The following is a 27,444-nucleotide window of genomic DNA, read 5'->3' as shown; positions in this document are numbered from 1 at the left end:
TTCAAGTGGGCATTCAAAATGTTTTGTTTGACCTGAATGAACTTCTTTTGCCTTTTCATTTGGGGGGGGGGGGGGGGAAGGAGGGCGGGAATCAGGTTTGGTTAGAAACTAACCAAATTTAGTTTATTTTATTTTTTGGTTTGGCTATCTATAAAAAAAAAACAATTATTCACTCACTTCCACCATTGATACAGTCCATGGCAGATATGGCTTCATGCAAAAGGTCTCGAGGGAAGTAGAAGTGCTCGAGACATTTATAACTAGACTACATGAAGCATAAGAAAATATTCTGCAAGGAACAAATATATGCTAGCAAGAAGAACGGATTAAATGAACCACTTTCCCCTCTGCTTATCTTTCTCTGCTATATGAATTGTAAGACAAGTTAGTCAGTCTTGAGATAATTTGGTTGTTCTTCCTGGAGTACTTCTAAAAAACAAAAATTCTGAACTTGTCAACTAAAATGAAATCAAAATAAAAGACAATATATTTTGTTATATACATTATTTCTGGGACTGGATAGGTAAGGATAAAGGGACTGGGACAAGCAGCCAGGGGTGGGGAAGAGACAGGACTGTTTAGGGATAGATTGGATGGGACGGGCAGAAGGGATCAAACTTGAGGGGGAATGCTCAAAGAATCTGTGCCTACTAGAGAACACTTCCCACCAGAGCCTGGAATGGAGCTAAAGCTTCCTGAGTCTCACCAATCCTCAGCTGTCAGCAAATGTCTGTGAAACCCACCGGCAAAATGTGTCTCACCCCCTCTCGTGCTGGTGGTCCACATGGAGTGTGACTCTTTTTGGGGTGCCCAGAACTGGGAGTCATCATGTTACCCTTTTGCCTGAGCAAGAGAAAGACTTGCTTGTCCTTAACGGTGTATCAGCTCCCTGACACCACCAGTCTGTTAGTCACCCAAATAATCATGGATCAGTGTTCATGTCATGCTCCCTGTCAGTACCCAGCCCAGGACAGGGAAACTAATGATGGAACCAGCGGACCAAATTCGGTGATGTATCCTGGTAACATGCCACATGAGGCACGTTGAGTATATACTAAAAAGAAAACGGCTCTGCCAGCCCTCACTGTACCTTGCAGGTAACAGTCGGTGCACCGCAGCCCCTCTGAAAGTGTCCCCCTGTAGTATCCAACCCCCTTTCACTGCACGCTCACGGAAATTACCAGATTTGCAGTCCCCAAAAGAACAATGTACACACAGCTTGACTGGTACAACTCAGGATCAGGTCCTTTATAACTTCACAGCACTGAAATATAGTGAAAACAATCATAAATTTATTATAAATATAAACTTTGCTTTAGGTGTGACAAGCTACTTTAGTTTAGCCTGTTAAAGTTATCTCCCAGCAGTTCCAACTAACAAAGCAGGGATCCTCCTGTCATAAATGGAAAAAGCGCTGTTCTTTTTGCTTCCCCGGTGAAGGATAAAAGGGATATCCTTTTGCTTTCTTCTTATACCCCAAAATCCACTGTTTTGATCCTAGAGACAGGATGACACAGTTCCCCTGTGCTTTATTCCCCAGTGTACTGGTTTACCATCCTCATGTTGATGTTGTATGCAAAAAGACTTCCTTTGCGTTGGCTTACAATGCTTATTTTTCACGTAAATCAAGGCAGACAGGTGAATCTATGTCCTTTTGTCTGGCAAAATCTATTTGCCAACCCTGTCTGGGACACAGACTCAAAAACTTATTTTCAGTAGTTGGGGAAGGTATTTCTTGTACACTGAGTCCTACACACTACTGGAACTTAATAAACAATAATATGCAGTATACAGTGATTCAGTTAAGAGTTGAAACCACATGCAGTAATTTCTAATTTGCAGCTTGATATCGGCTTGCCCACCAAATAAAAATAAACAGAAGGCTGACTAATACTTCTTGACTGTTTGACACCGATATATGTTCTATTTCCCCATTTCTCTGAGACGGCATGTGTTTGGAAGGTACAGTAAGTCTCGAAGCATCCATGCGACCTTGAAGAAGCTACACGCTGGACTGACTGAAGAAGAGAATTGCCATTCCACTAGGAGTAAATGAGCCAGTTGTATGAAATCATATGTTCAGAAAACCAAGCTGCCACTGTCAAGGCAAAGTGAGCTTCCACATCAGACCTTGCTCTGTGCTACTGTAACACCAACAGATCCTGGTGGTGGGCAGGCGGGATCAAACCTGAGGCCCAGTGCATGAGCCTCTACTGTATGAGCTAAAAACCAACTGCCTTTTAGCTAAGGGTGTAGAGCAAACTCATTAATCTCTCTCTCTAAGTGGTCTCGGTGCCACCCGATGGGACAGAACACCACCCCCAGCAGGTGTGTGGGTTACACCACCACTACTACCTTTTGCCACCAGAGAACTTACATTCACTTTCTATTTTAGTCCACTGCTGTCTACAGATATTGTACTGGATTTCATTGTATTATAGGCAGGGTAGGTAGCAACACTCCTTTACAAGACCCCATTTTCAGTTGCAACAGCAATGGAAGAATTAGATTTCTCACCATTACATCAAGCCTAATGGTGAGAAATGGAGGGGCTGGCAGGTGGAGGAATAGGAGGTGGGGGGCAGAGCATGGGAAACTGGGACTGGTGGGGCAAAGAGACTGGGACTGCAATGAGAAGGCCAGCAGGAGGTTGAGGACTGGGGCTAGTAAGACACGAACACTGGAACAAGGAACCAGCCGTACATGGATGGGAGGTGGTGGGGAAGAGACAGGACTGGGACGGGGTCAGAAGGTCTCTGTCCACTAGAGAACGCATCCCTCCAGAACCTGGAATGGAACACAAGATTCCTGAGTCTCAACATTCCTCTGCTGCCATCTTTGAAACCCACTGGCAAAGTGTGTCTCATCTCCCTCCAGTGACTGCTCCAGACAGAGGATAACAATCTCTTACTGCTATCAGTTACTCAGTTAGCTCATGTGGCAGAAGTCTATGCTGTAGATCTAAAGGTCCCAGCCATGTTGATGATCCATGCAGACGTTAGTATGATTCCACAGGATGATTTGTTTGTGCATTGGGTGGTTTCTTTTTTTAAAAAAATAGAAAATTGTACACACACAACTTTTGTACACACAAAATATCATTTTACCGATGGGGAACCGAGGCACAGAGGTTAAGGTAAAAAGTGTCCACCAATATAGGGGTGCTGTCAAATTTGATTCATTAATGTTTGTTAAGCACTCGGACATTATAGTGATAGGCATCATAGAAAAGCTCATGAGGAAATTAATAATTCTGTAGGGTTTAAATGGTGTGCAGTAAGTAAAACCTAATGCCACACATTGAGCAATGTGGATAAAACAAAATATTGCATAGCTACTCATTCAGTGTCCATCCAGTATACTGAATGAGGGAGGGGTCCTGTGGAAAAATTGAACATATTCATATAATTAAAACTTCATTATAATGCAGATGCACGAGGGGGCTGAATTAAGGTTGGACAGGCAGCCTTAATTCTGTCGCTTCCTAACTTTTGAGAGTTTGACTATGCAACCTTAGCATTCTTTTAGCATAGTATTTTGCGCATAATATGGATATAGAAACCTCTTGGCCACTGAGACAATCGTTGACAGTTTATTCTCACTATGCCAAGTGTTCCTTATTGGTGCATACATAGCCTGAATCAGCAGGTCTAATCTTTCTCATACTCTGCAAGTGTATTTATTGAATCTCTGTGGTGCCCTGAAGAGGCCCTGCCACATTTAGTTGCTCTTGATGTTCTTTGCCAATGTGAATTATCTGCCTCTTCTAACAAGTTTTTCCTGTAAACACTGAACTACAATAATATATCTTATATTTGTTTTGTAAAACTCCTTAGAAATATGGCAGGACAGTCAATGAGATCGTATGCCCCCAAGTCTAAAGATAAGGAGATGGGACAAGGATGGTCTTCTAGACTTTGTGTTATACAGAATTGCCTGACCTCTTGAGATCCACCTTATCTCCACATGTATCTCACATAGAACTGGGAAGTCTTTCCTCTTTTTAGTCTATTCACCTTTTTCTTCACAGCTCCTTTTAATAACATAACAACTGGTTTATGTGAATTCACATTCATTAACTCTCTAGTCTTGTGGTTTTGGATTATAGGCTCAGCTGCATTTCCCTATGTCGTAATATGTACAACAGTATAATATGTGCAAAATAATAATCAGGGTCCATACACCCCAAATTGTAGGACATGCACAATAATGGGACTCGTGTGTGGATTTCCCCATGCACTGCTTTTCAGTTTTAACCTTTAATGGGACACAGGCTCCCAAGTATAATTTCAAATTGACAGTATAACTAAAAAGGGCACCAACTAAAAGTTTTCCCATGTACAGAATTTCCAGAAGGCAAGAGCTGGAGTTTGCTGTTTGCCAGACAGTTGTGTAAAGAAATGGGAACTGCTTTTTATAAAACCCACCTTTTTTCCGTTTTTAGCTTGTCCAGATGGATTTTTTGGAGTTGACTGCCACCAGGTGTGTGAATGCAAGAATGCAGCTCACTGTGACCATATCATAGGAACATGCCAGTGCCTCCCTGGCTGGGTGGGAGCCAAGTGTGACCAACGTACGTATAACAGCAATGATCCCAGCAAAGCTGTGGTAAAGCTCACAAAAGTCCGTCTTCCTAACTCTAAAAATTGTTCCTTATTAGGCGTAGAAGAACCTAGTAAGTTAGATAGATAAGTCATACTTCTTTCCAGAGATGCCATAAATGGAAACAATTTTTTTGGTTGGCATGCAAATATTCTGTTATTTCCTTTTACTGCCATTGCAATACATCAAACATTGTAAGTGTTTCACAGTACGTCCCATTTGTTTTTAGATAGCACAGTTGTGTCCTGTAATATGTTAACCGAACTTTTCATTTCTATTAAGTGTTAAACGGCAAAAATGTTACTCCCATGTTTCTGGTGAGTCTTATCAAATTGCCAATTATAAGATTACAAAAGTACACTGTGGAAAAAAATCAAAGCAGGGATTGTTTTGCTATTAGGGTGGAGTGTGTGTGTGTTGGGGCGGGGGGGGCTTTATCATTAATTTTTAAAAATGTCATTTGCAAAAAAGGTAAGTTCCTGGCATTTCACAAACAAGAATGAACTGTCCCACTTAACAATGTAGCTTCTGTGGTGGTTGCTTTGTTTCTGTTTTGAATAGACATTATTGCTGGATCCTCTAATAAATCTGCCAGCAAATCTGATGGAAAGTCATTCTTTTCCTTATCTTCATAGCATCATTTGCAGGCATCACTGAGCCTTGTTGTTTGAAAAAATCAGTGATGGTGTTTTCTTTTCCAAATTAATTTTTTATTTAAGCTTTAATCCTTCGAACACTGAGGATGAATCCTGACCCCAGTGACTTCAACTGAGCCAGGATTTCACCCTGAAAGTACAGTATAAGCATCCTCTGCAGACAGCACCGTGGAGCTCAGAACAATTTATACTCATCCATAGCAGCATCACACAATAAATCGATTCTTATTGTTTGTGGAGGCCTGTACAGGGGTCCTTTGACCCACAAATGTCATGATTCTCTCAGCTAGAAGTTTATAGTTTATTTAATACACTTATTTGACAAACACCTCCATTTTGTCACCCTCCTGCAAACTCCAACCACCTTAATGACCAAACCTGACTGCAACCTTTCCAGACATGCACCCTGATTTGACCACCCCTATTCCAGCTCAACCCCCACAGTGGCCTGCTGTCATGGGACATGCAACAACCAAACACTCTTGCTACCTCTACCTACCTTACCATATCCCACCTCTTTCCTGCAATTCCCTCTGTACACACAAGCTCACATATCCTCCCTTCTATCTAAAGATCCTCTCCCACAACCTCCCCCATTCCTGTTCGGACAAGTCCCCTGACTTCAGGGACAATGTTGTTGAACCTTTCTGCTGTCCTCCCACCTACTTTCCAAACAATCCGTCAGTGCCTCCACCCAGTTACTTTTCCTCCTACAAACACCTGGACCAGCTATTCCACCTTCAGTTTAATGTATTAAAATTCTTTATGTCAATGGTAATCTCTCTTGCTACCCTGTTTATAGGTTAATCAACAGGCTTTGTGAAATATAGTGCCATTGAAATATGTCTGTGCTGTTTGGGAGCAGAGGTGTTGCTGAGTGGGTGTGTTGCTTGTTTCTTGGTTGCAGTCCATGTACACTGCCCTTCAACAGATCCACAAAGTTAACAATCCGTCAGCTTCGCTCTTGACTGCTCTGTAAACTGTATTAAAAATGGGAAGCTTTGTTCCTACATATTTTATTAAATTCAATTAAGAAATGAGGCCCTTTGTCATAGGCCTCACATGTCCCCCTTCATCTTCCTAGCAAAGTCTACTGGGATTACGTAAGAAAGCAACTATTTATTCTCTTGCACTGGAACCATTAAAGCTTTATGCTGCCCTTGATTTATCCCTTGTGCTAGTTAAGACACCAAAGGCTTCAAGACTCCTTTTGCCTGCAAAAGAGTAAGGTCAAATAACCATGCAAAGGGGTGACTTGTTTCTTTCTTAGCTAAACAATGTATCATCATCTAGTAATGCCGTGTACTGTGTGGATGACTTTGCAGGTTTGGCCAAAGGTTGCTAATAATAATAACAATAATAATAAACAGTGCATTTTTCCAGGTCACCTAACCACAGATATGATTATATTTATATCAGGGCTGCTGTTGAGAGCCTTGGTCATGGGGAAGAGGGCTAAAGTTTGGAGGAACCTAACTAAGACAGAAATAGAGTTGATCTAAGACTTAGCAGTATTAAGAGCTGCTGGCCTTGGGAAGTCCCAGTGTGCAGATGAGAAAGCTTTCAGAATTATTGACAAGACAGGATCATAGAATCATAGAATATCAGGGTTGGAAGGGACCCCAGAAGGTCATCTAGTCCAACCCCCTGCTCAAAGCAGGACCAATTCCCAGTTAAATCATCCCAGCCAGGGCTTTGTCAAGCCTGACCTTAAAAACCTCTAAGGAAGGAGATTCTACCACCTCCCTAGGTAACGCATTCCAGTGTTTCACCACCCTCTTAGTGAAAAAGTTTTTCCTAATATCCAATCTAAACCTCCCCCATTGCAACTTGAGACCATTACTCCTCGTTCTGTCATCTGCTACCATTGAGAACAGTCTAGAGCCATCCTCTTTGGAACCCCCTTTCAGGTAGTTGAAAGCAGCTATCAAATCCCCCCTCATTCTTCTCTTCTGCAGACTAAACAATCCCAGCTCCCTCAGCCTCTCTTCATAAGTCATGTGCTCTAGACCCCTAATCATTTTTGTTGCCCTTCGCTGGACTCTCTCCAATTTATCCACATCCTTCTTGTAGTGGGGGGCCCAAAACTGGACACAGTACTCCAGATGAGGCCTCACCAGTGTCGAATAGAGGGGAACGATCACATCCCTCGATCTGCTCGCTATGCCCCTACTTCAGATGCAACATATCTGAAGAGAACATGTAAACAAGGAAGGTTAAATAAATGAGTCTGACTTGTTCTTTCTCTCTGCCAAGAGTAGTGGCCTGCAAGTCAGTTTGAAATCTGTGCTTGCTTTGTGTCAAACACTAGCAACATTTACCAGCATCAATCACAACTAAAGTTCACTTATTTCCAGAAGTTTAACTTGAGATGCCAAGTTCCCTGAGGAATGAAGTGGCTGATTCAACTGAGGGATCTTTCCGGTAGCTCTAGAAGTTGCTAATATCGGTAACTCAAGGGTTGATTAATCCTGCCTTCTGCCCATACACAGTGTGGTAGGGGGAAAAGCCATGGGAAGCTTCTGCCCCACACAGCTCTGCATAAGCAGAATGGCAAGATCCCTCCTACAGGCCAGGACACTTTGAGTGCATGTCTGGTGAGTGCACCTGCACAGCTTCCACAAAGGATGTGGGATGGTTAGCTAGGCATGTCCAATCAGCTCTAGTGCACATGCTGCCATCAACAGCAAGCACTACACAGTGCTTCGGGCCAGAGGAGCAATAAGCAAATTGTTAAGCTATCCTGCTCTGGATCTACAAGCTGGCTTTTGCACTGGGTGTGCAGCCAGCTCCATTCTACCCCCAGGTACGGGTGAGATATTGTCCACCTGTAAATCTTTTAAAACAATGGCACCTATCGAAGAGGAAGAAACCGTTTTAAGATTTGGATCCATTGTACTGTTTGTCCTACTGCTCCAAACAGTATAATTCAAGCCTTGCAGAGAGTACTCTGACCCCTGCTCTGCTGGGGGCATTCACACATGCCTCTTTGCCTTTGTTCGGTGTTGCGTATTTGTGCTGGCATTTCCTGGAATCTGCTAGCGCTCACAGCTGGGGGAGCAGCATTTGTTTTCAAGTAATGAGAGGTGCAGAAGGATGCTGAAAAATAATTCTGGCATCATGGGATTTTAATTGATTTTTACCTAGCCACCTAATGTAGTTTATAAACTAGTATCTTTACACTCCTCATCAAAAAAAGAGGAAGAAGAATTCAGTTCACTCTGCTCCATCAGTAGAGAAACCTGCAAACATAGCTTGATAATTTCACTTGCTGTTTCAGTCTTCTAACGTTGTAAATCCCCTGCTAAGCAGTATGCCCCAAAGATGAACCAAGAAGGCTTGTATACTCCTAACAAGAGACAAGAATGTTTAATTTTCCTCACCAAGAGTTCCAGCTTTTGTTTTGGAATTTCTAATTCACTGATAAATCCCATCTGTCTCCTAGTAGGCATAACAAGAGATTTGTATGCACATGATGTAAACTTCTGGTGAGATACACTCTCAGGGTTAATCTACGCTAAATCGGGGACTTAGTAACACCCTTTTACAGCATAATTCTGATTTGTATTGTGGCCACAATTTAAATCTGTCCCCATAATCAAGGTAAAGCTCATTCAGATGGTCTGAGTCTTTAATTTGGTGATGCAGATAGACCCCATCCACAATATAGAGTTTAACAACATTATAACCAGGTCCCTGGGCTTGGCTACAGTAGTGATACAGATGGGACCTAACTAATTTAAAAAAAAATATGTTGAAAAGGTGCTACAAGTGAAATGTCATCCATGTAAATCACACTGGGACACTGAAAAGCCTCAGACAAGAAGCTACAGGTTATGAATAGGCCAAATGCTGTCAACCACATTCACAACTGAAGTGGGGAAAATTCCATTCTTCTGTTCTATCTCTCATGGATGAGTCCTTCATGCAATACTACATCTTGCTCCCCAAAAGGGCTAGGGATTTTGATGAAAGGTCAAGGTGTGGGCCCAGTCCCATGAGGTGCTATGTGCCAAAGTTAATGGGAGCAAAGGACACATGGCATTTCACAGGATCAGACCCGTTTATTTGCTCTTGGGATGAATGCCGATGATGTTTATTATCTGTGGGAAAACAAGTGTGACACAGTAGAATTAAAGCCTCCATTAAGACCAAGACAACAAGTATCTTACTCTTTTATCTTGGCTATCTATAAGGACAATCCTGCTTTTCTTCCTTAAAATACCTTGAGTGATACTCTAGAAAGCAAAGTGACAGTATACTCCATTTACTGCCATTTAAAGACAGAGCCATGACAATGAAGACAGCAGAAATCTTGTAATGCCATTTTGTCCATGGGAGGCAACACCAGTAGAGAACAAAATGGAGCTGAAGCATGGATAAACTTGTGAGATACAGGGTTAAGTTTTCACCTGGGAGCCAGCTGCTTACCCAATGTAATGGAAATATCACTGCTTTCTTACCAAAGAATAAGGCTTCGGGTGAGCTAAAGCATCGAACTGTGAAAAATGAACAATGAAAACAATGAAGTTGTCAGTTCTCTTACCAGGCTGCAAATAAATAACCAACCTGTCAAGCTGCCTGTTCTGCTGGACCATTAGTTTAAGACAAAGACATTCCAAGGTACAGGAGAATGACAGGTGATATATCACCCAAGTGATTTGAGTCTTTGATAAAAATCTGTTCAGAATGCGTTGATATGTATCTTTAAGCCCACATTATTTAGTGTCAGGCCTGATTAATATATGAACTTATGTATCGGTATGATATGAACAGTGTTTCATGAGTAGCCAATTTCTTACTGATTTCCCTTGAATTGGGTTATGTCTGAATTTTGCTCTGTATGATGCCTCCTTTGATGTGTTGTAATTGCATTTTATGGTCCTCTCTTTGCAGCCTGCCAGGGTGACAGTTATGGGGAAGGCTGCAGTCATGCTTGTAATTGTCACAATGGAGCGCGCTGTGATCATGTAACTGGGATGTGTATTTGCGCAGCAGGATGGAGAGGAGCTACCTGCCAGCAAGGTGCAGTGAGAACTTAACTTCTGTTGCAAGAAGATGACAGAAGGGGAAAACAAAACTTCTTACTTAGGGATTTTCATTAGTATTTCAATTGCCGGCTTTGTACATTGCTTTATCAAATGGCTTTTAATCAAAAGAAGATAAATAGAAATATTATCACAACCCACTGGCTGATGTCTGCCCAGTTGGTCAGGGACTTAGCCACACAAACCCTATTTGTGGAAGTTCTGTATGTTTTTTGCAGAATATCTTAAAGTTAATTTCCAGTATAGGTATTCACTGTAACCTACCTTAAGCAAAGGGACAGACAAATATTGGTCTTTTAGAAACTGATTTATGCTTACAGCAATTCATACAGGTGATTGCTGAATAAGGGTGGTCTTTGGTACAGGCTTTACTGTATGTTAATTAAACATATGTACAAATGGGCCACACAGTCTGTAAAAAATAATGTTCTAATTGAGGGACAGAACCATTTTAAGTTCAGGGTGTCCTATATCTACTAATATTTATTAAGTGTGTGGGCAGCTAGGAGAAGTCCGCACATACATTATTATACAGTATTTTTATTTATTATTTATATTATCATAGTACTTAGGCCTGGACCAGGACCCCATTGTCTAAGCTACCATACAAGCACAAAACAGTGGAAGCTGAAACCCCCAGGAGTGCAAAGTGAAGGGGTACAGCAGAGAGTTCCAGAGAATAGCTGATTTGACTAAGAGGGATAAAATGTCCCAGAATGTAGTAAGACAGAAAACCTGCCATCTTTGAAAATTAAAATGAAATAAAAAATAATCCAGGCAACATCAAATATTTATCCAGTTTACCCCCTTTGGACCTATTTCAATTTAAAAACAGAAGGTTTGGATTGTCTAGATAAGTGATCCAGAACCAGCAATGTAGGCTGTGCTCTCATCCCAGCATAGCAGTTATCCTCTTACAAATCGCTAGTTTGTGGTTGCTCTATACACAATAAGCTAAATCTAGGATTGAATGTCATCACTGGGAGCTTCGCCAGTCACTTTGGAATTGCTAATTGAACAAATCTGCAGTAAAATGGTAGCTATTTGTATTTTAGGGAAGTCTGAAAGCCCCTTTTAAAATCTAAGGACAAAAGGACTTGCTTATGATTTCCATGGGGGAGGGGAGTATAGACACACAAGTCTTTCCCTTATACTGATGGGTACAGTATTGGCTGAAATGTGAAGTTTCTCTTAAGGAAATAGCTTCAAATAGTAGAGGGGTTTTGGTTGATTTTGTTTTGTTTTAATTAACTGTAAATCAACCACTTTTTCAGTCAGAAGGACCCTAAATCAAACTACATATTTTCAGACACAAACAATTCCTTTCTATTATGGTGCATTGTGGATTCTTCTGTGTGTTTGGTTTCTCTGATAATTTGATCATCAGGGGAGACGGGGGCGGGGAGGAAAGGGAATGTTGGGTATGTGTCCTCCTCTAGTGACTGTTCCGTTTGGTGGCCTAGAACCTACTACTGCTAGCAATTTATGGAGTTATCACTTTAGCACTTAAAGTACAAGCCTCTGCCCTTTGAGCTAAAGTTCCCACGTTCTAGTTCCAGTACCCATAGTGGGGAATTCATTATATGAATTTCTTTAAATTAAAAATAGGCAAGCTATAAAATATCATCAGCCTGCTGTGGATTGAAAGATGTAATAATTATAAAATTGTGTATCGTACAAAGTTAACCATTAAAAAGTGGAACCAGTACATAGCCTCCTATTTGTTGCGAAAGCTGTGAAGAATCAAGCTCTTGGTATCATAGGTGAGGATGGAGATCATTGTTTTGGGATACAATTAAGCACTTTCTTCACTTATCACTAAACAAACTTCATTGTAAACCCTTTGATTGCTGTCCTCAAAGTGGCCTGTGGCTAAGACACTATATTAATAAACTTCAGCTGTTACTAAATGTCAGCTATTGCTGTCCACTATGTTCTGAAGGGGCCTGATTCTGCTCCCAACCAGTTTTACATTAATGTAATTCCATTGGTTGCAACAGAGTTACTCCTGATTTATTCCAGTGTAAATCAGAGTGGAGTCAGGCTCTGTAGGTCAGATCCAAACCTGATTTACATCACTTGCACAATCAGTCAGATTGGTGCAAGACAAGGTAGAGTTAAGTTCTATGTATTTAATTTGCACTATCCTACTTCGAATGCATTGCTTTCCTGTACCGTAAATAGTTTGCTTGCTTTAGTTTGTTAGCTGTTTTGTATTCTGAATGTTGCACAAAATTCCTAATTGAATTGACATTTACAGTATACATTGTAGGGGGAAGGAATATAGGGTATTATAACTGTCAACATTAGTAAAATTTCTGCACAGATATAGTCCGTATAGACATGGCTTCTTATTCTTGTAGTTTGTGTGCATTTTTAATAAGAGTTTTCTGCTGTTGAGGAGGATGAAAGTCTCAGGGAAGGAGGACATCCAACTGGAGCAGAGGGAAATGATCCCATAGTTGGGACCCTCCTTCAAGATGATGATGTGGTATCCTCTTGCACTGAGGATACCTCTCCAGGGGAGGGAACTCCAGTTATTAGGAAGAGACAGGTATTAGTAAGGGGTGAGTCGATCATTAGAAGCATAGATAGCTGGGTTTGCAATGACTTGCCTGCCTGGTGTGAAGGTGGCGGATCTCTCGAGACATCTAGATAGACTTATGTGTAATGCTGGGGAGGAGCCGGTGGTCGTGGTACATGTAGGTACCAACGACATAGGGAAGGATAGAAGGGAGGTCCTGGAGGCCAAATTTAGGCTGCCAGGTAAGAGATTGAAGTCCAGGACCTCCATGGTAGCATTCTCTGAAATGCTTCCAGTTCCCGGCGCAGGACCAGTTAGACAGGCAGAACTGCAGGGTCTCAATGCATTGATGAGACAATGGTGGTATAGGGAGGAAGGGTTTAGATTTAATAAGAACTGGGGAAACCTTTGGGAAAGGGGGAGCCTATACAGGAAGGATGGGCTCCACCTAAACCAAAATGGAACTAGATTACTGGCACTTAAAATTAAAAAGGTCATAGAGCAGTTTTTAAACTAAGGGCAGGGGGAAAGCCGACAGGTGCGGAGGAGCATATGGTTTGAACAGAGACATCCCTTAGGGGAGGATCTATTAATGGAGGTTCTCTATGTCCTGGTAAGGAGGAGAGGATGGAAGATAATAAAACAAATGTAGGATTTGATGACAAACAGTCAAAAGAAAAAAAAGTCCCATTCAATTACATCATGTAATGGCAGACAGCTAAAAAGTGACAAGTTTTTAAAGTGCTTATATAGCAATGCTAGAAGTCTAAATAATAAGATGGGTGAACTAGAGTGCCTCCTATTAAATGAAGATATTGATATAATAGCTATAACAAAAACTTGGTGGAATGAGGATAATCAATGGGACACAGTAATACCAGGGTACAAAAATACAGAACAGGCCGTGCTGGTGTGGGAGTGGCACTATAAAAGAAAGTGTAGAATCAAAAATCTTAAATGAACCAAACTGTACCATAGAATCTCTATGGATAGTAATTTCATGCTCGAATAAGAATATAGCAGTAGGGTATATGACCGACCACCTGACCAGGATGGTGATAGTGACTGTGAAATGCTCAGGGAAATTAGAGAGGCTATTAAAATAAAAAACTCAATAATAATGGGGGATTTCAACTATCCCCGTATTGACTGGGTACATGTCACCTCAGGACGGGATGCAGAGATAAAGTTCTTCTTGGAGCAGCTAGTTCTGGAACCCATAAGAGGAGAGACAATTCTTGATTTAGTCCTAAGTGGAGCACAGGATCTGGTCCAAGAGGTGAATATAGCTGGACCGCTTGGTAATAGTGACCATAATACAATTTAATTGAACATCTCTGTGGTGGGGAAAACACCACAGCAGCCCAACACTGTAGCATTAAATTTCAGAAAAGGGACCTACACAAAAATGAGGAGGTTAATTAACAAGCTGCATGGAAACTTCTTTAAGATGCCATAATAGAGGCTCAACTCAAATTAAAAAACATAGTAAGAGAACCAAAAAAGAGACACTGTGGCTAAACAACGAAGTAAAAGAAGCAGTGAGAGGCAAAAAGGCAAGTTTTAAAAAGTGAAAGTTAAATCCTAGTGAGGAAAATAGAAAGGAGCATAAACTCTGGCAAATGAAGTGTAAAAATACAATTAGGAAGGCCAAAAAAGAATTTGAAGAACAGCTAGCCAAATACTTAAAAAGTAATAGCAAAAAAACGTTAAGTACATCAGAAGCAGGAAGCCTGCTGAACAATCAGCGGGGCTTCTGGACGATCGAGATGCTAAAGGAGCACTCAAGGACGGTAAGGCCATTGCGGAGAAACTAAATGAATTCTTTGCATCAGTCTCCACGGCTGAGGATGTGAGGGAGATTCACAAACCTGAGCCATTCTTTTTAAGTGATAAATCTGAAGAACAGTCCCAGATTGAGGTATCATTAGAGGAGGATTTGGAGCAAACTGATAAACTAAACAGTAATAACTCACCAGGACCAGATGGTATTCACCCAATAGTTCTGAAGGAACTCAAATGTGAAACTGTAGAACTACTAACTGTAGTCTGTAACCTATCATTTAAATCAGCTTCTGTACCAAATGATTGGAGGATAGCTAATGTGACACCAATTTTTAAAAAGGGCTCCAGAGGTGATCCTGGCAGTTACAGGCTGGTAAGCCTGACTTCAGTACCGGGCAAACTGGTTGAAACTATAGTAAAGAACAAAATTGTCAGACACATCGATGAACATAATTTGTTAAGGAAGAGTCCACATGGTTTTTGTAAAGGGTAATCATGCCTCACCAATCTACTAGAATTCTTTGAGGGGGTCAACAAGCCTGTGGACAAAGGGGATCCAGTGGATATAGTGTATTTAGATTTTCAGAAAGCCTTTGACAGGGTCCCTCACCAAAGGCTCTTAAGCAAAGTAAGCTGCCAGGAGATAAGAGGGAAGGTCCTCTCATGGATTGGTGACTGGTTAAAAGATAGGAAACAAAGGGTAGAAATAAATGGTCAGTTTTCAGAATGGAGAAAGGTAAATAATGGTATCCCCCAGGGGTCTGTACTGGGACCAGTCCTATTCAACATATTCATAAATGATATGGAAAAAGGGGTAAACAGTGAAGTGGCAAAATTTGCAGATGATACAAAACTACTCAAGATAGTTAAGTCCCAAGCAGACTGCAAAGAGCTACAAAAGGATCTCCCAAAACTGGGTGACTGGGCAACAAATGGCAGATGAAATTCAATGTTGATAAATGCAAAGTAATGCACAGTGGAAAACATAATTCCAACTATACATATAAAATGATGGGGTCTAAATTAGCTATTACCACTTAAGAAAGAGATCTTGGAGTCATTGTGGATAGTTCTCTGAAAATATCCACTCAATGTGCAGTGGCAGTCAAAAAAGCAAACAGAATGTTGGAATCATTAAGAAAGGGATAGATAGTAAGACAGAAAATATCATACTGCCTCTATATAAATCCATAGTACACCCACATCTTGAATTCTGTGTCCAGATGTGGTCGCCCCATCTCAAAAAAGATATATTGGAATTTGAAAAGGTTCAGAAAAGGGCAACAAAAATTATTAGGGGTATGGAACGGCTTCTGTATGAGGAGAGATTAATAAGACTGGAACTTTTCAGCTTGGAAAAGAGATGACTAAGGGGGGGAATAGGATTGAGGTCTATAAAATCATGACTGATGTGGAGAAAGTAAATAAGGAAGTTTTATTTACTCCTCATAACATAAGAACTAAGGTCACCAAATGAAATTAATAGGCAACAGGTTTAAAACAAACAAAAGGAAGTATTTCTTCACGCAATGCATACTCAACCTGTGAAACTCTTTGCCAGAGGATGTTTTGAAGGCCAAGATTATAACAGGGTTCAAAAAAGAACTGGATAAATTCGTGGAGGATAGGTCCATCAACGGTTTATTAGCTAGGATGGGCAGGGATGGTGTCCCTAGCCTCTGTTTGCCAGAAGCTGGGAATGGGCGTCAGAGAATGGATCACTTGATGATTACCTGTTCTGTTCATTCCTTCGGGGGCACATGGCATTGGCCACTGTCGGAAGAGAGGATACTGGGCTAGATGGACTTTTGGTCTGACCCAATATGGCCATTCTTATGTTAAATTTTGTTTACAGCTTGTCCTTCTGGTTTATATGGCATGAACTGTTTACAGCACTGCATCTGTCGCAATCAGGCTGTATGTGATCAGGTAACTGGACAATGCATTTGTCCCAAAGGCTGGACTGGAATAGCCTGTGAACTTGGTGAGTTCCATCATGTTCTCCATTTGCTTTGACTGGACCTTTCATTCACTTATGATTCTGACAAAATTCTGCCCTGATTGATTTCAGAGTGTGAGGATGGGAAGTATGGAGAGAGCTGTGAGCAGAACTGTAGCTGTGGCAATGGTGGAATTTGTGACCGACATTCAGGGAAATGCAACTGCCATCCAGGATGGATTGGGGACCAGTGCAATGTTGGTAGGAAGGCTAATTTCTTTGATTTGACTGATTGTAAATCTCGATTCTATAAAAAGCATCTTATTAATTAATGTTTCCTGTATTTTGTTAATCATTCTATAGCTGTGGCTGCCCATTTCAACTCCCAAGGGTCTCTCTTTCACTTGCATTGACTCCTTTGTCTGGAACTTTAGCTCTTTCTCCCTCCAGGACATTGAGTCACTTTCTGTCCTTCAATTTGATCTTAATACTTTCATTCTGAAGAGCACTAGAGATAGCTAGTGGCTAGAAAGGAAGAATGGTGCAATGGTTAAGGTGCTAGCTTGGGATTGGGAGACCTCAATTCAATTCCCTGTCCTGCCACAGATTCCCTGTATGACCTTAGGCAAGTCACTTAATCTCTCTGCTCAAAAGAAAAATGGGACACTTCCCTATCTCACGGGGTGATATGAGGATAAATATATTAAAGCCTGTGAGGTGCTCAGATACTATAATAATGTGGGCCATATAAGTACCTTAGAAAAACAGAATTTAGGACTAAGTGTCCAGAAACTTGGGATCTGTTTCAAGTTGTGCCACTGACTTGCTGTCTGATCTTGTCAAAGTCACAAGTGGACTGTTTTTTCTACACGTGCTGAGAAGCCACAAGTTTCATTTGTTAGTGAAAGTCATAGGAATCTTTGAAATACTGGCCTTTCACTTCCTCATGCTTCAGTTTCCCATTAGCAACCTTGTAAAGTCCTTTGAGATGATAAGTATTGTCTAGGCACAATTTACTATCATTATTAACACAGTATGTTGTTGTTCAGTGTGTATTGTATTGCCATCACTATACAATCCATTGTGATCTTTAGGATTTCAGATTACTGCCACTTTGCAAACTTTCCTGTGCATAGTCATTAGCATTCAGGACTGAGTATAACAATTTTAAATATGCTAAATATACTCTCATCAGATTATAAATTCAGTGCTTGTATCATCTATTCATCATCCCAAACTCTCCCAGAAGATAAATATTAGCTTATTTGTCAGTGGCTGATGGCTTTCACATCAGCTTTCTGTAGACCAGAAGGAACCATTATTCTGCTTATCTAATTTTCCTCTCAGCCTGTCCATCTGGATTCTTTGGGCAGCAGTGTGAGGAACGGTGTGACTGTGAACACAGCTCTTCCTGCCACCATCAGAGTGGAGTGTGTCACTGTGAAAAAGGATGGCGAGGAAAACGATGTGACAAACGTGAGTTTCTGCTGAGAGTAAAACCCAGACATCTACAGAGTACTGTGTCTGCTCCATTAAGGCCCTGATCCTGCAATAGCATCATTAAGCCCTGGCATGATCCCACTGAAATCAATGAGGGCACTCAGCACTTCACAGAATTAAGCCTTAAGAAGTACTTTTTGGTAGGCTGTGGTAGTTTTCTTCTTCTCCACAGGTCAAACTGGAGTTGCCCGTTAGCAGATTGTCCTCATGATGATGATCAACATTGTGTCCCTTCAATTTCTTTCATGTCATTTGCTGTCAGTCTCTAGTCCTTTCAGACCTGTACCTTTCATGACACATGCAGTTTTTCATTAAAATAAAATAAATTTTTAAATGTCACATTGAAAAATTTCTCTAGTGTCCCCAGAGAAAATGACAAAATTCGGACATCAGGTGCTGTAAAACCCAAAATTTTTATCTTGCAAAAGCAAGAAGTATTCAAAGTATAATTAAGATCCGACTTGGTGACTTTATATTTTTACTTGTAGTTCTTGATGACAATGTCACATGAAGTTTTCTTCTGTGCAGCATAAGGAGGTTCACATTAAAGGGAAAGATCATGGGTGAAATCCTGGCCCCCTTGAAGTCAATGGGGTTCTTGTCATTGATTTCAAAGGGCCAGGATTTCACAGATTGTGAGTTGGAATTCATCTCCTACCTCTGGAACTAATGTAACATTTGAACAACAGAAATAAATGGTCATTAATTTCTTAATGGGGGAGGTAGTCTTCTTGGAAGCACCAGTATTCTTCATATATATTTGCTGGCTAAAGCATGAAATAATGGGCTTCCCTTGCAGTCAGGGGCTGAACTTGGTCTTTAGGTTCTTCTGAGCCCTTCTGCGATCTGTTCTAATGAAAACTGGTTTGGTTATTCCAGCCTGCTTGCCTGGCTACTATGGCAATTACTGCACCAAGCGTTGCAACTGCCCTTCAGGTACCCCTTGTCACCATGTGAATGGAGAGTGTGGCTGCCCTCAAGGATTCACTGGCTATGGCTGTGAAAAAAGTAAGTTGTTATACAAGCATGTGACTAATTGCCCCTTGAAAAAAATCTGCAGGGGATTGATTCATTTATTAAATAATTGAACAGCTGATTTAATCAACCTCTGAAGGAGTAAGGACTGCTAGAACACTGCATTAATAAAAGTGGACTAGAGCTTGAAAGCTGAATATAGATTTTTCTGCTTGCAGATTGCAAGAGCAAGCAGGGGGACAAAATTCAACAAAGCTGGCCCAGGGAAGTGTCCAGTCCACCTGAGGATTCTATCCCTCCAGAGGGCAGGCAGTATTTCCACCTCTGCCATTCATTGGTGTTCTTTGGGAGAACAGCTTCTGTTCTTGGCTGCCGGAGCTCCAGAAAATTATATTTTTATTATAATTATTATTTATTATTGTCAGTGGCAAGAACCACATCCATTCTGGGGTTATCTTTAAAGACAAACTGGATTTATTTTGTGCTCCAAGCTCTATGATTCCTATTTTGCTTTTCCTTAATGCAAAATTTCAGAAACCTGTTGTCTGAGCATAAATTTTACTATCGAAAAGATCTGATTATTGAAATTTTAATCCGATCCCTATCTGATCTGTGAGACTGTGAGCTTTTGGGGCAGGGACTGCCTGTTTCTTGTGTGTGTGTACAGTGTGTAACACAATGGGCTGTTAACCCCAATCAGTGGCACTAGGTGCTAAGTAATAAAAATAATGATAAATAACTATAACAACCACCACAGCTTTATTCAAGTTGATTTTGCTGTACCAGTTTGTCACCTGAGAATTTGGCCTGATATTTCTACGAAGGTGCTCAGATGGTATGGTGCGCACTAATATAAGAACCTAGATCTAAACAGTCAGAAAAATGTAGGCAGCATGGCTGACAAGTGACAAAATGCAACATGTACAAATGTTTCTGCTAAAGCAACCTTGAAAGTTTAAACTATTTACACAAGGGAAAATGTCTTTATCCATACATGTGGTCCCTCTTGAGTTATACTATTATTTTAGTCGATTTTACCTGACATCACACTATGATTTTCTTTAGTGACAAGAAAATTGCGGCTGGCCCTTGGCAGTTGGGCATAAATTGACTGCACAAAACAAAATCAAACAGCAAAGTAATCCCCAAGTAAATTTAATAAAACCAGAGTCCCAGAGGGCAGCATACTTCTGTAGGCAGTAGTTTTATTTAATAAATTTTAGCCTGCTCTTTGTTTGAGTGCTATATTTACCAAGACAAATTTAATTCATTGGTTTACATTTCCTCTTCCCTCAGCTTGTCCAGCAGGCACATATGGTAAGAACTGTAACCAACTGTGTCAGTGCTCTGCAGAGAATGAGGAATGTCACCCAGCGACAGGCAAATGTACCTGCCTACCGGGTTATTATGGAATCCACTGTGACCTTAGTATGTATAGTTCTTGCTTCATTCCGATTTTTTTAAAAAGTAGTTGACGGGAAGCCTAATTCTTTGGGGCCAGATTCTGAAACACCTATTCATATTTAGTAATACCTGCAGCCTGGAATGAGTCTACTCCAGGTATAAAGTCCTTCTCTCTGAGAGTAAGAGGAGTCAAATTTGGCCCTTAATTATTGTAAGACTTTTTTTTTTGCTGGGATCAGGAGTTTTTTCTAGAGACAAATGTTTCACAATTTTCTGAAGTCATTTTTACTCCAGACCCTTCTGTGAAATGTGACATGAATACACATCCACCTCTAACCTGCAGCAACACATGTGTATTGTGTAGCTCTCGCCTCTCAAAATACCGAAGCCAGAGTGCTTCCCGAAAGCTCTGAGTGCTAAACTAAGGACAAATGGTTATTATAAAACAGGCTGCAATTGGCAATATATCTAAAGTGATTCATAAAGTCAGTTAAGTTGCACGGTCTTCTGAGGAACAATCAAATTAAACAGATTGTTATGGATTGGAAAAGGGTGACTAGCTTAAAAGACAAAATGCCAATTCGCTGAGCATTCCATCATAAAAAAATATATTCCCAGACCCACATGTCTCAGACTGATATTCTAGACAACAGTAAAGTAGCTTGTGGAGGAATGTGATGACTGATAGGAAACATGCAGTGAAGTGACTAAAAAGGAGACAGTTAATCACCTTTTTGGTTACAGCTTTAATTTTGTTTTTAGTCTTCATGGTGTGTAATGTCCTCTTATAAAAAGGAAAATAAAGCATCTTCGCTCTTCAAGCTCAGGTCTTTCTCTCTTTGGAAAACCTTTTTCCCCCTTTCTCTCTGTTTCTTCAGAATCCTGAATGGCTCCTTTTGGTTTGCTTCCCTTTTTGGCAGCAGTTTCAGTGCTGATGTCAGCAGCCATGTGTGCAAGTCCAGGAACAGTTAAACACTGTGCTTCACTCCTGGAGTAGAAACAGATTAGGGGAACTCATACTGTCATAATGTTATCACGGGTTGTATTTAAAAAGAAATAGAAATGCAGTGTCTGATTCTCCCCCTATTTACATCAGCTGTACACCAGTGTAACTCCACTGTCTTCTGATTTAGACTAGTGTAAATGAGATCAGACTCAGGCCCTTGAAATCTGAAGTACATCTCCCACAAGATTAATAAATGTTCAGATGAAGTAACATTTTGGGCTTTAGTTACTTGACCGTGTCTTTTTAAATATATTGATATATAGCATAATAAGCCAGATCATAGTATCTTAGCTTTTATTAGTCATTCTATAGATGTACAAGGGCCAAACATAGGCAAACTCCCATTCATTTCAGTGGCGCTTCCCAGAGTAAAAATTGAGTAAGAACCTCTGGACTGGGCCTTGGAATAAGAAAATTAAGACAGTAAAAGTTGCACCATTGCCATGATTTAAAGGAAGAAGTTACAGGGTAAAATCCTAGCCTCGCTGAAGTCGATGAGATCTTTGGCATTGACTTCAGTCGGCCCAGGACTTCATCCAAAGTGTATAAGGCTTGTGCCTTTCTGGTGCTGAGTGCCCTCATAGGAACTGAAGTTGCACAATATCTTACAGAGCAGATTTTCAATGAATAGATTTTGTTTTGTTTAATTTTCTGCCTAGAGAAATAAGAGGATCACTGGGATATACAGATTCATATGGAAAAAATGATTGTATTGCATCTAAATTTTGCTTCTGTTTTATACTCTTGCTCAGTAGCTTTCACCAATCAGTGGCAAGTTGTCGGAGTATAACCAGATGATTTTAAAGTTAGTGTGTGTTTCGTTGTGGGGATCTGTGCTGCAAGAGATCGAGGGCCTGATTCTGATCTAATACCACCTTTGCACTGGGATAGCACCATTACTTTGGTAGAAATACTCCTGCTTCAAACTGCTGTAGCTGAGAAGAGAATCAGGCCTGTTCTATCCCATGCTGAAGAAGCTTTCAGTATGCTATTGAAACTGGGCGCAGTGTAGGAAGCCGCTCCCAAAGAAGTCAAGTTGGCCTTAGTCCAGTCAACATGTGGTTGGATACTGCTGGAAACAGTTTCTGGCAACAACGGCTGTACTTATAATACTGTGAAAAAAGGTTCAAGAAAATATCCATAAAAGGTGCAACTGGCTGGGAAACTGGGGTTCCAGGAGCCAAGAGCAATTGGACTTCCATGTTCTCAAGTTTGGAGTACAGAATTGAAATAGTCTTTTGGCAAGGTACAGAGGAAGCAGGTAAACGAGCAATACGAATCCCATCTGTTAGCCATAACTCTGTGGATGGGCAAGTCTGCCTGAGTGTGGTAAAATTAGAAAAAAAAAACTAATGGCTCTAGTGGATAGAAAAAAAACACTGCCACTCTGTGTTGTTTACAGATGTATTTGAGCCTGGTGAACTTTCAGCTGGGAAGACCAACTTCATCAGCTCCAACTACTAATGATCAACCTTAAAGCTGTAGGTAATGGGACACTTCAAGGGTATGTCTGTATTGCATCTGGAAGCGAGCCACCCAGCTTGGGTCCACAGAGTTGTGTCACTGGGGCTCTCACAAGCACACTAAAAGTAGCTGTGTGGTCGTTACAGCTTGGGCTGGCGCTTGAGCTTTCAAGCTCCAGGCTTGAGATCCTGAGTTCCAGCCTGGCCCACAACATCTACACAGCTAGTGCAAGGCCTGCTAGCACAAGTCAGTGGACTCGGGCTGGGATGCTAACTCTCAGATGCAACGAAGACTTCCCCAAAAGATGCAATTAATATTGGTAAGGAAAGCCCTAGTATATACTGTTGGTACAAAAGAATCTAGAAACATGAATTCTGGATTAACTCAGGATTTAGGATTAGAATAAGGAATTTAGATCATGGCAAAACTAACCCAAGACAGAAGGAAGAGATCAGGAAATGATTTAGAAATCTGGCTGCTGTTCTTGCAGTTCTCAGAAAAGCATAACTCTGATGTACAGGAAGCTGTTAAATTAGAAAATGTCTTTATTAGATAACTGGTGGTTATAAACTAAACTTCTTTGTGGATGCATAGCCTACTTAAATGGCAGGATTCTGTGTAAATTGCCCTGGCTGTCTGCATATAAGCCTCTTGGAAAGTAGTAACAGATGAGAACAACTTGCTGATAATTATGTTGAATGTTGAAGCAGATGTGTTTTCACGGCTTGTGTTGCTCCCTGTTGAACTGAAATAAATAAGAAGTTAAAAGGATAAGTACATTGGGAAGGGAAGAATTACACGTATTACTGGAACCACGTCCAGTCATGGAAGAAACCTTGTCAGCCTGAACTGAGAAACAATTCTGAAACCTCTGCCAGAGAGGAGAAAAAGTACTTAGGTGAGTGAAGCAGAATAAAAAGGGAAAAAGCCAAACAAAGACCAAAAGGAAGTAGGGAAGCCACCGAAAAAGAGGTTAAATGAAATCATTATACTGAAGATGTCTCCTTGACACTGTTTCTTAGTGGATATTGAAAGAACATTATAGGGGGTCTCTCTCCAACAGCAGGAATTTACATTTCACTGTGTACATGAAGTTGCAAAATTTATTCTGTAAAATCTGCAGTATGTGTGTGAGTTTGTGTTATCATACCCCCGTAGGGAGAGATGTTGATTTAACTCTCAGATTTGCTCTTCCAGTGGATGGGGGAAGCGATGTATTGAGTAAAAAGGACCCATGGAACAAAAGAGAATCTATATTCTGTAAATACATATGTCCATTTAGTACAGTTAATCTGGTATCCGTGGGTAGCAGCCAACAGCCAATGTTATTTTTAAAAGACATCCCGATTGCATTCGCTGTTCTGAGGTGCTGTATAGATCAGTTCAGAGGAGGCAAGGATTTCTTCTCCATCCACACAAATCATGATTTTATACACTGAAGAAAGAGAGTGAATTATTAACATCCATAAATTCCTACAGTACAAAGTATGAAGAGACACGTGGCTAGAAATTGGCCACATATATACTCCGGTGGGATTTCCAGTATGGCCACAGGCTTTCCTTTTTTAGAGTGAGAGAAAGTGAATGTCATTTCCAGCAATGAGTGTCAGTGTGAATTGTCTTGGTAAATGGTTTGCCTTAGAAAGGGCTGTACTGCCATCCTCAGCACAGCTGACATAGAAAGGCGTTCACGCTTCTGATGATCTAGAAATTGCTACCATACACTGAGGAAAAGGGGACACACTATGTGCCTCCAGAGGCCAACAGTTCCAGAACTGGTCTAAAGTACAAGCACCAGAGGGCTGTTGCTAACAGCTGGGCTTAGCTCCTAGAATCATATGATTACAGCAGAATCTGAGCTTTCACCTAAGTAAGCCACAGTTGTGGAGAAAAGTTTGAAAATGTAACCTGAGTGTATCTGATGCCTGAGCCTGCAGACAGCCTGAAACAGCTTTGAGAGGGGCAAACTGCCCCATGTATCTCAATGGGATATTAACTCCAAGACCCACTGCTCTGAGGGGACCTGCCAACACCACCCCTGCAGAGAACTCCATGGGTATGGCGGGGGAAGAGTGCAGCGGGCTCCCCCACCCAAGTGATACACCCTTCCTGCCACTACTCTGTCCATGGGCAGAGGGCATCACATGGCTGTCTCTGCAGCTCCCAAGGGGTGGGGGTGGGGGCTAGCTACTGTACCTGGCAAGGAAAAGGGGATCCCATGCCACTTCGTCTGATTCTCTCCAAGTGGTGAATTGGGACCAGCGTGGGGCCCCATTGTCATGGTGTGCCTAGAGCGCTGGGTTGCCTTAATCCAGCCCTGAACATTAGGAAAATCTATTTAATACTCTGATGCGTCGATAAACATTTGATTCTTGATTCTCCCCCACTTGTTTTATAAGAATGTAATTTCATGGGAGTTCCTCCTGACTGACAGTGGGGTAAATGAGATCAGAATCAGGCCCTAGCACTGGAGCCTTGAAATAGCGTACAATAACCAGTTGTGTTTTGGGGAAATGGCTTTGTCCATTACCATTGAATGTATCAGGGAAATGAGGAAACATGAAATGTCAGTCTCTATCTAGATAAATGCAAATTTGGAGAGAATGGATATCTGCCTAGCATTGTCCATAATAAACTGCTCTTCAAAAAGAAGACATCTGAAGCAAGGCACATGCATACAATGCCACCTGAAAAGCCTATTTAAATCTACGTCAGACAAATTATTCATGGACAGCTTATGAATATATATGAATGGCACTGGTACTCCAGCCAAGGCCACTTTGTTTGGGTTATTACAGGATAAGGTCTCCCTTTAAGAAAAAGAATTCCCAGTTTTGCATTTGTACGTGTAACTCGTGAGTCTATGGAAATCCCCCATGTCCTCTTCTCTGAAACACTTGCACGGTCTTCCATTCACAGGCCAGGATTACAGCTCACATTACAGTGAAAAATGCAGTTTGGAGAAAACCAACATAGATTAAAGTGACTTTCTGCTGCTTCAATTTAAAAAAAAAAAAGCCTGCAAGTTAGGATTGGTTTTATAAGAACAAATAATTAGACTAGAAATAGAGGTTGAAAACAAAATTTAGGTGTAAGGTAACAAAGTGATCTTGCTATGAAACTGTATGGTCACACAAGTAGTATTTCCTAATTGCTTTTTTTCCTGTTTTAAAACAGAATGTCCACAAGGTACCTATGGTCCATACTGCCAAAGGGCATGTAAATGCGTTAATGGAGGCCACTGTGATACTATGACAGGGACCTGTGATTGTCCTCCTGGCTTCATTGGAGCTGACTGTAGTAAAAGTAAGAGTTCATTAAAAATTAAAGGGGTAATTTAAATCTATATACTGACAAGAGAGCAAAATAAGCATTAATTGAAAATAGTGAAGATAAACAGTAGTTTATTAGTATATAAACAACAGGCAGATCCTGACCAACCCTTCACTCAATAGCAAATCGAGATTCCAGCTTTGTGAAAAATTCTCTTTCAATGCATTTTCTCTTCCTTATGAGAGTGTGAAGCGGCACGATTGACCCAGGGTTGCAGCCTCTGTGTCCAGTTTCTTCATGAGCAAGATCAAAATGGGAGAGGAGGTCAAACTCCTCCTTTTTTGCCCCAAATCTGCTTATTGAGGTACTCACCTATGTAGAATAGGGATATATTTTTTTTTTGGTCTTTTATCATTCTTCTGTGTGAGCTCATTCAAGAGTGTAGTCATTGTCTGATTTCACCCACATAGCTGTTGCTGGGGCATTAGATGTTCTGGATGAGGTACACCACATGTTGCAATAAGCATGTGTAGGATCGCTGGATCTTGAAAGGTTGTGGAGGGTATTTATCACTGTAGCAATGGAGATGTTTGGAGGTTTAGAATCTGTTTTTCTGGCAGGATCTAGTGCCACTTTGAGTTGGTGTGGCCTGGTCTGTGAAGAGCTTACTTCTGATGATGAGCTTGGTGAGACTAGAGGGTGAGACCACCCCCATTTGAAGGCCAGAAGAGAGGGTTGGGGAAAGATGTCTGTGGGTTGTAGTTGATAAATGATACCCCATATGAGTTCCAGTGTGGGGTGGTAGACGACAACTAGGGGTGTTTAGATGATGGGGTTTTTTCACCTGTATTGAAGCAGGATTTTCTCAGGCTTCATGTGGATGAGCACTTATAGAAAAAGTTTGTTTGAAGCCAGTGAGCCTACTCATGTGAATAAATGCTCATGAGGATGAGAAAGACCTCCACATTCTGGCCCTTGAAGTTTTGCACTGGCACCCTCATAAAAACTGAGTGACTAGAAGGTAATTAAGTCTTCAGTACATCCCATCTAACCGTGGCAATCTAGTTTACCATTCATAATTTATGACTCTAATGCTAATAAAAAATTACTGCCTTGTTAGCTTTTTCAATTACTTTTTGCAGTTCACTATAACTTTTTTTACAAAACTTAACACTTCACCGTATTTTTGATAATCTGAACTGTTGCTGGTCAATAAATGAAACATCAGTGTTATGGGAATGAGGAAATCTTTACTTTAAAGCGGGACC

At 41.0% G+C, this 27,444-nt stretch overlaps 1 protein-coding gene across 1 annotated transcript in view; it reads left to right on the top strand.

Moving 5' to 3' along the window:
- LOC141993856 (uncharacterized) overlaps positions 1-27,444 on the top strand; it is a 281,814-nt gene that overhangs the window by 243,084 nt on the left and 11,286 nt on the right. Inside the window, exons 23-30 of the mRNA XM_074963607.1 lie at positions 4,445-4,573; positions 10,155-10,283; positions 16,471-16,599; positions 16,687-16,815; positions 17,902-18,030; positions 18,934-19,062; positions 20,326-20,457; positions 26,081-26,209. Of these exons, the coding sequence (XP_074819708.1) occupies positions 4,445-4,573; positions 10,155-10,283; positions 16,471-16,599; positions 16,687-16,815; positions 17,902-18,030; positions 18,934-19,062; positions 20,326-20,457; positions 26,081-26,209 (1,035 nt within the window). The remainder of the gene's footprint in view (positions 1-4,444; positions 4,574-10,154; positions 10,284-16,470; positions 16,600-16,686; positions 16,816-17,901; positions 18,031-18,933; positions 19,063-20,325; positions 20,458-26,080; positions 26,210-27,444) is intronic.

The sequence above is a fragment of the Natator depressus genome, chromosome 9 (assembly GCF_965152275.1).
Source record: "Natator depressus isolate rNatDep1 chromosome 9, rNatDep2.hap1, whole genome shotgun sequence".
Classification (NCBI taxonomy): domain Eukaryota; kingdom Metazoa; phylum Chordata; order Testudines; family Cheloniidae; genus Natator; species Natator depressus.
The sequence above is the reverse complement of the archived record's forward strand: the minus strand, read 5'-3'. Positions and strand labels throughout refer to the sequence as shown.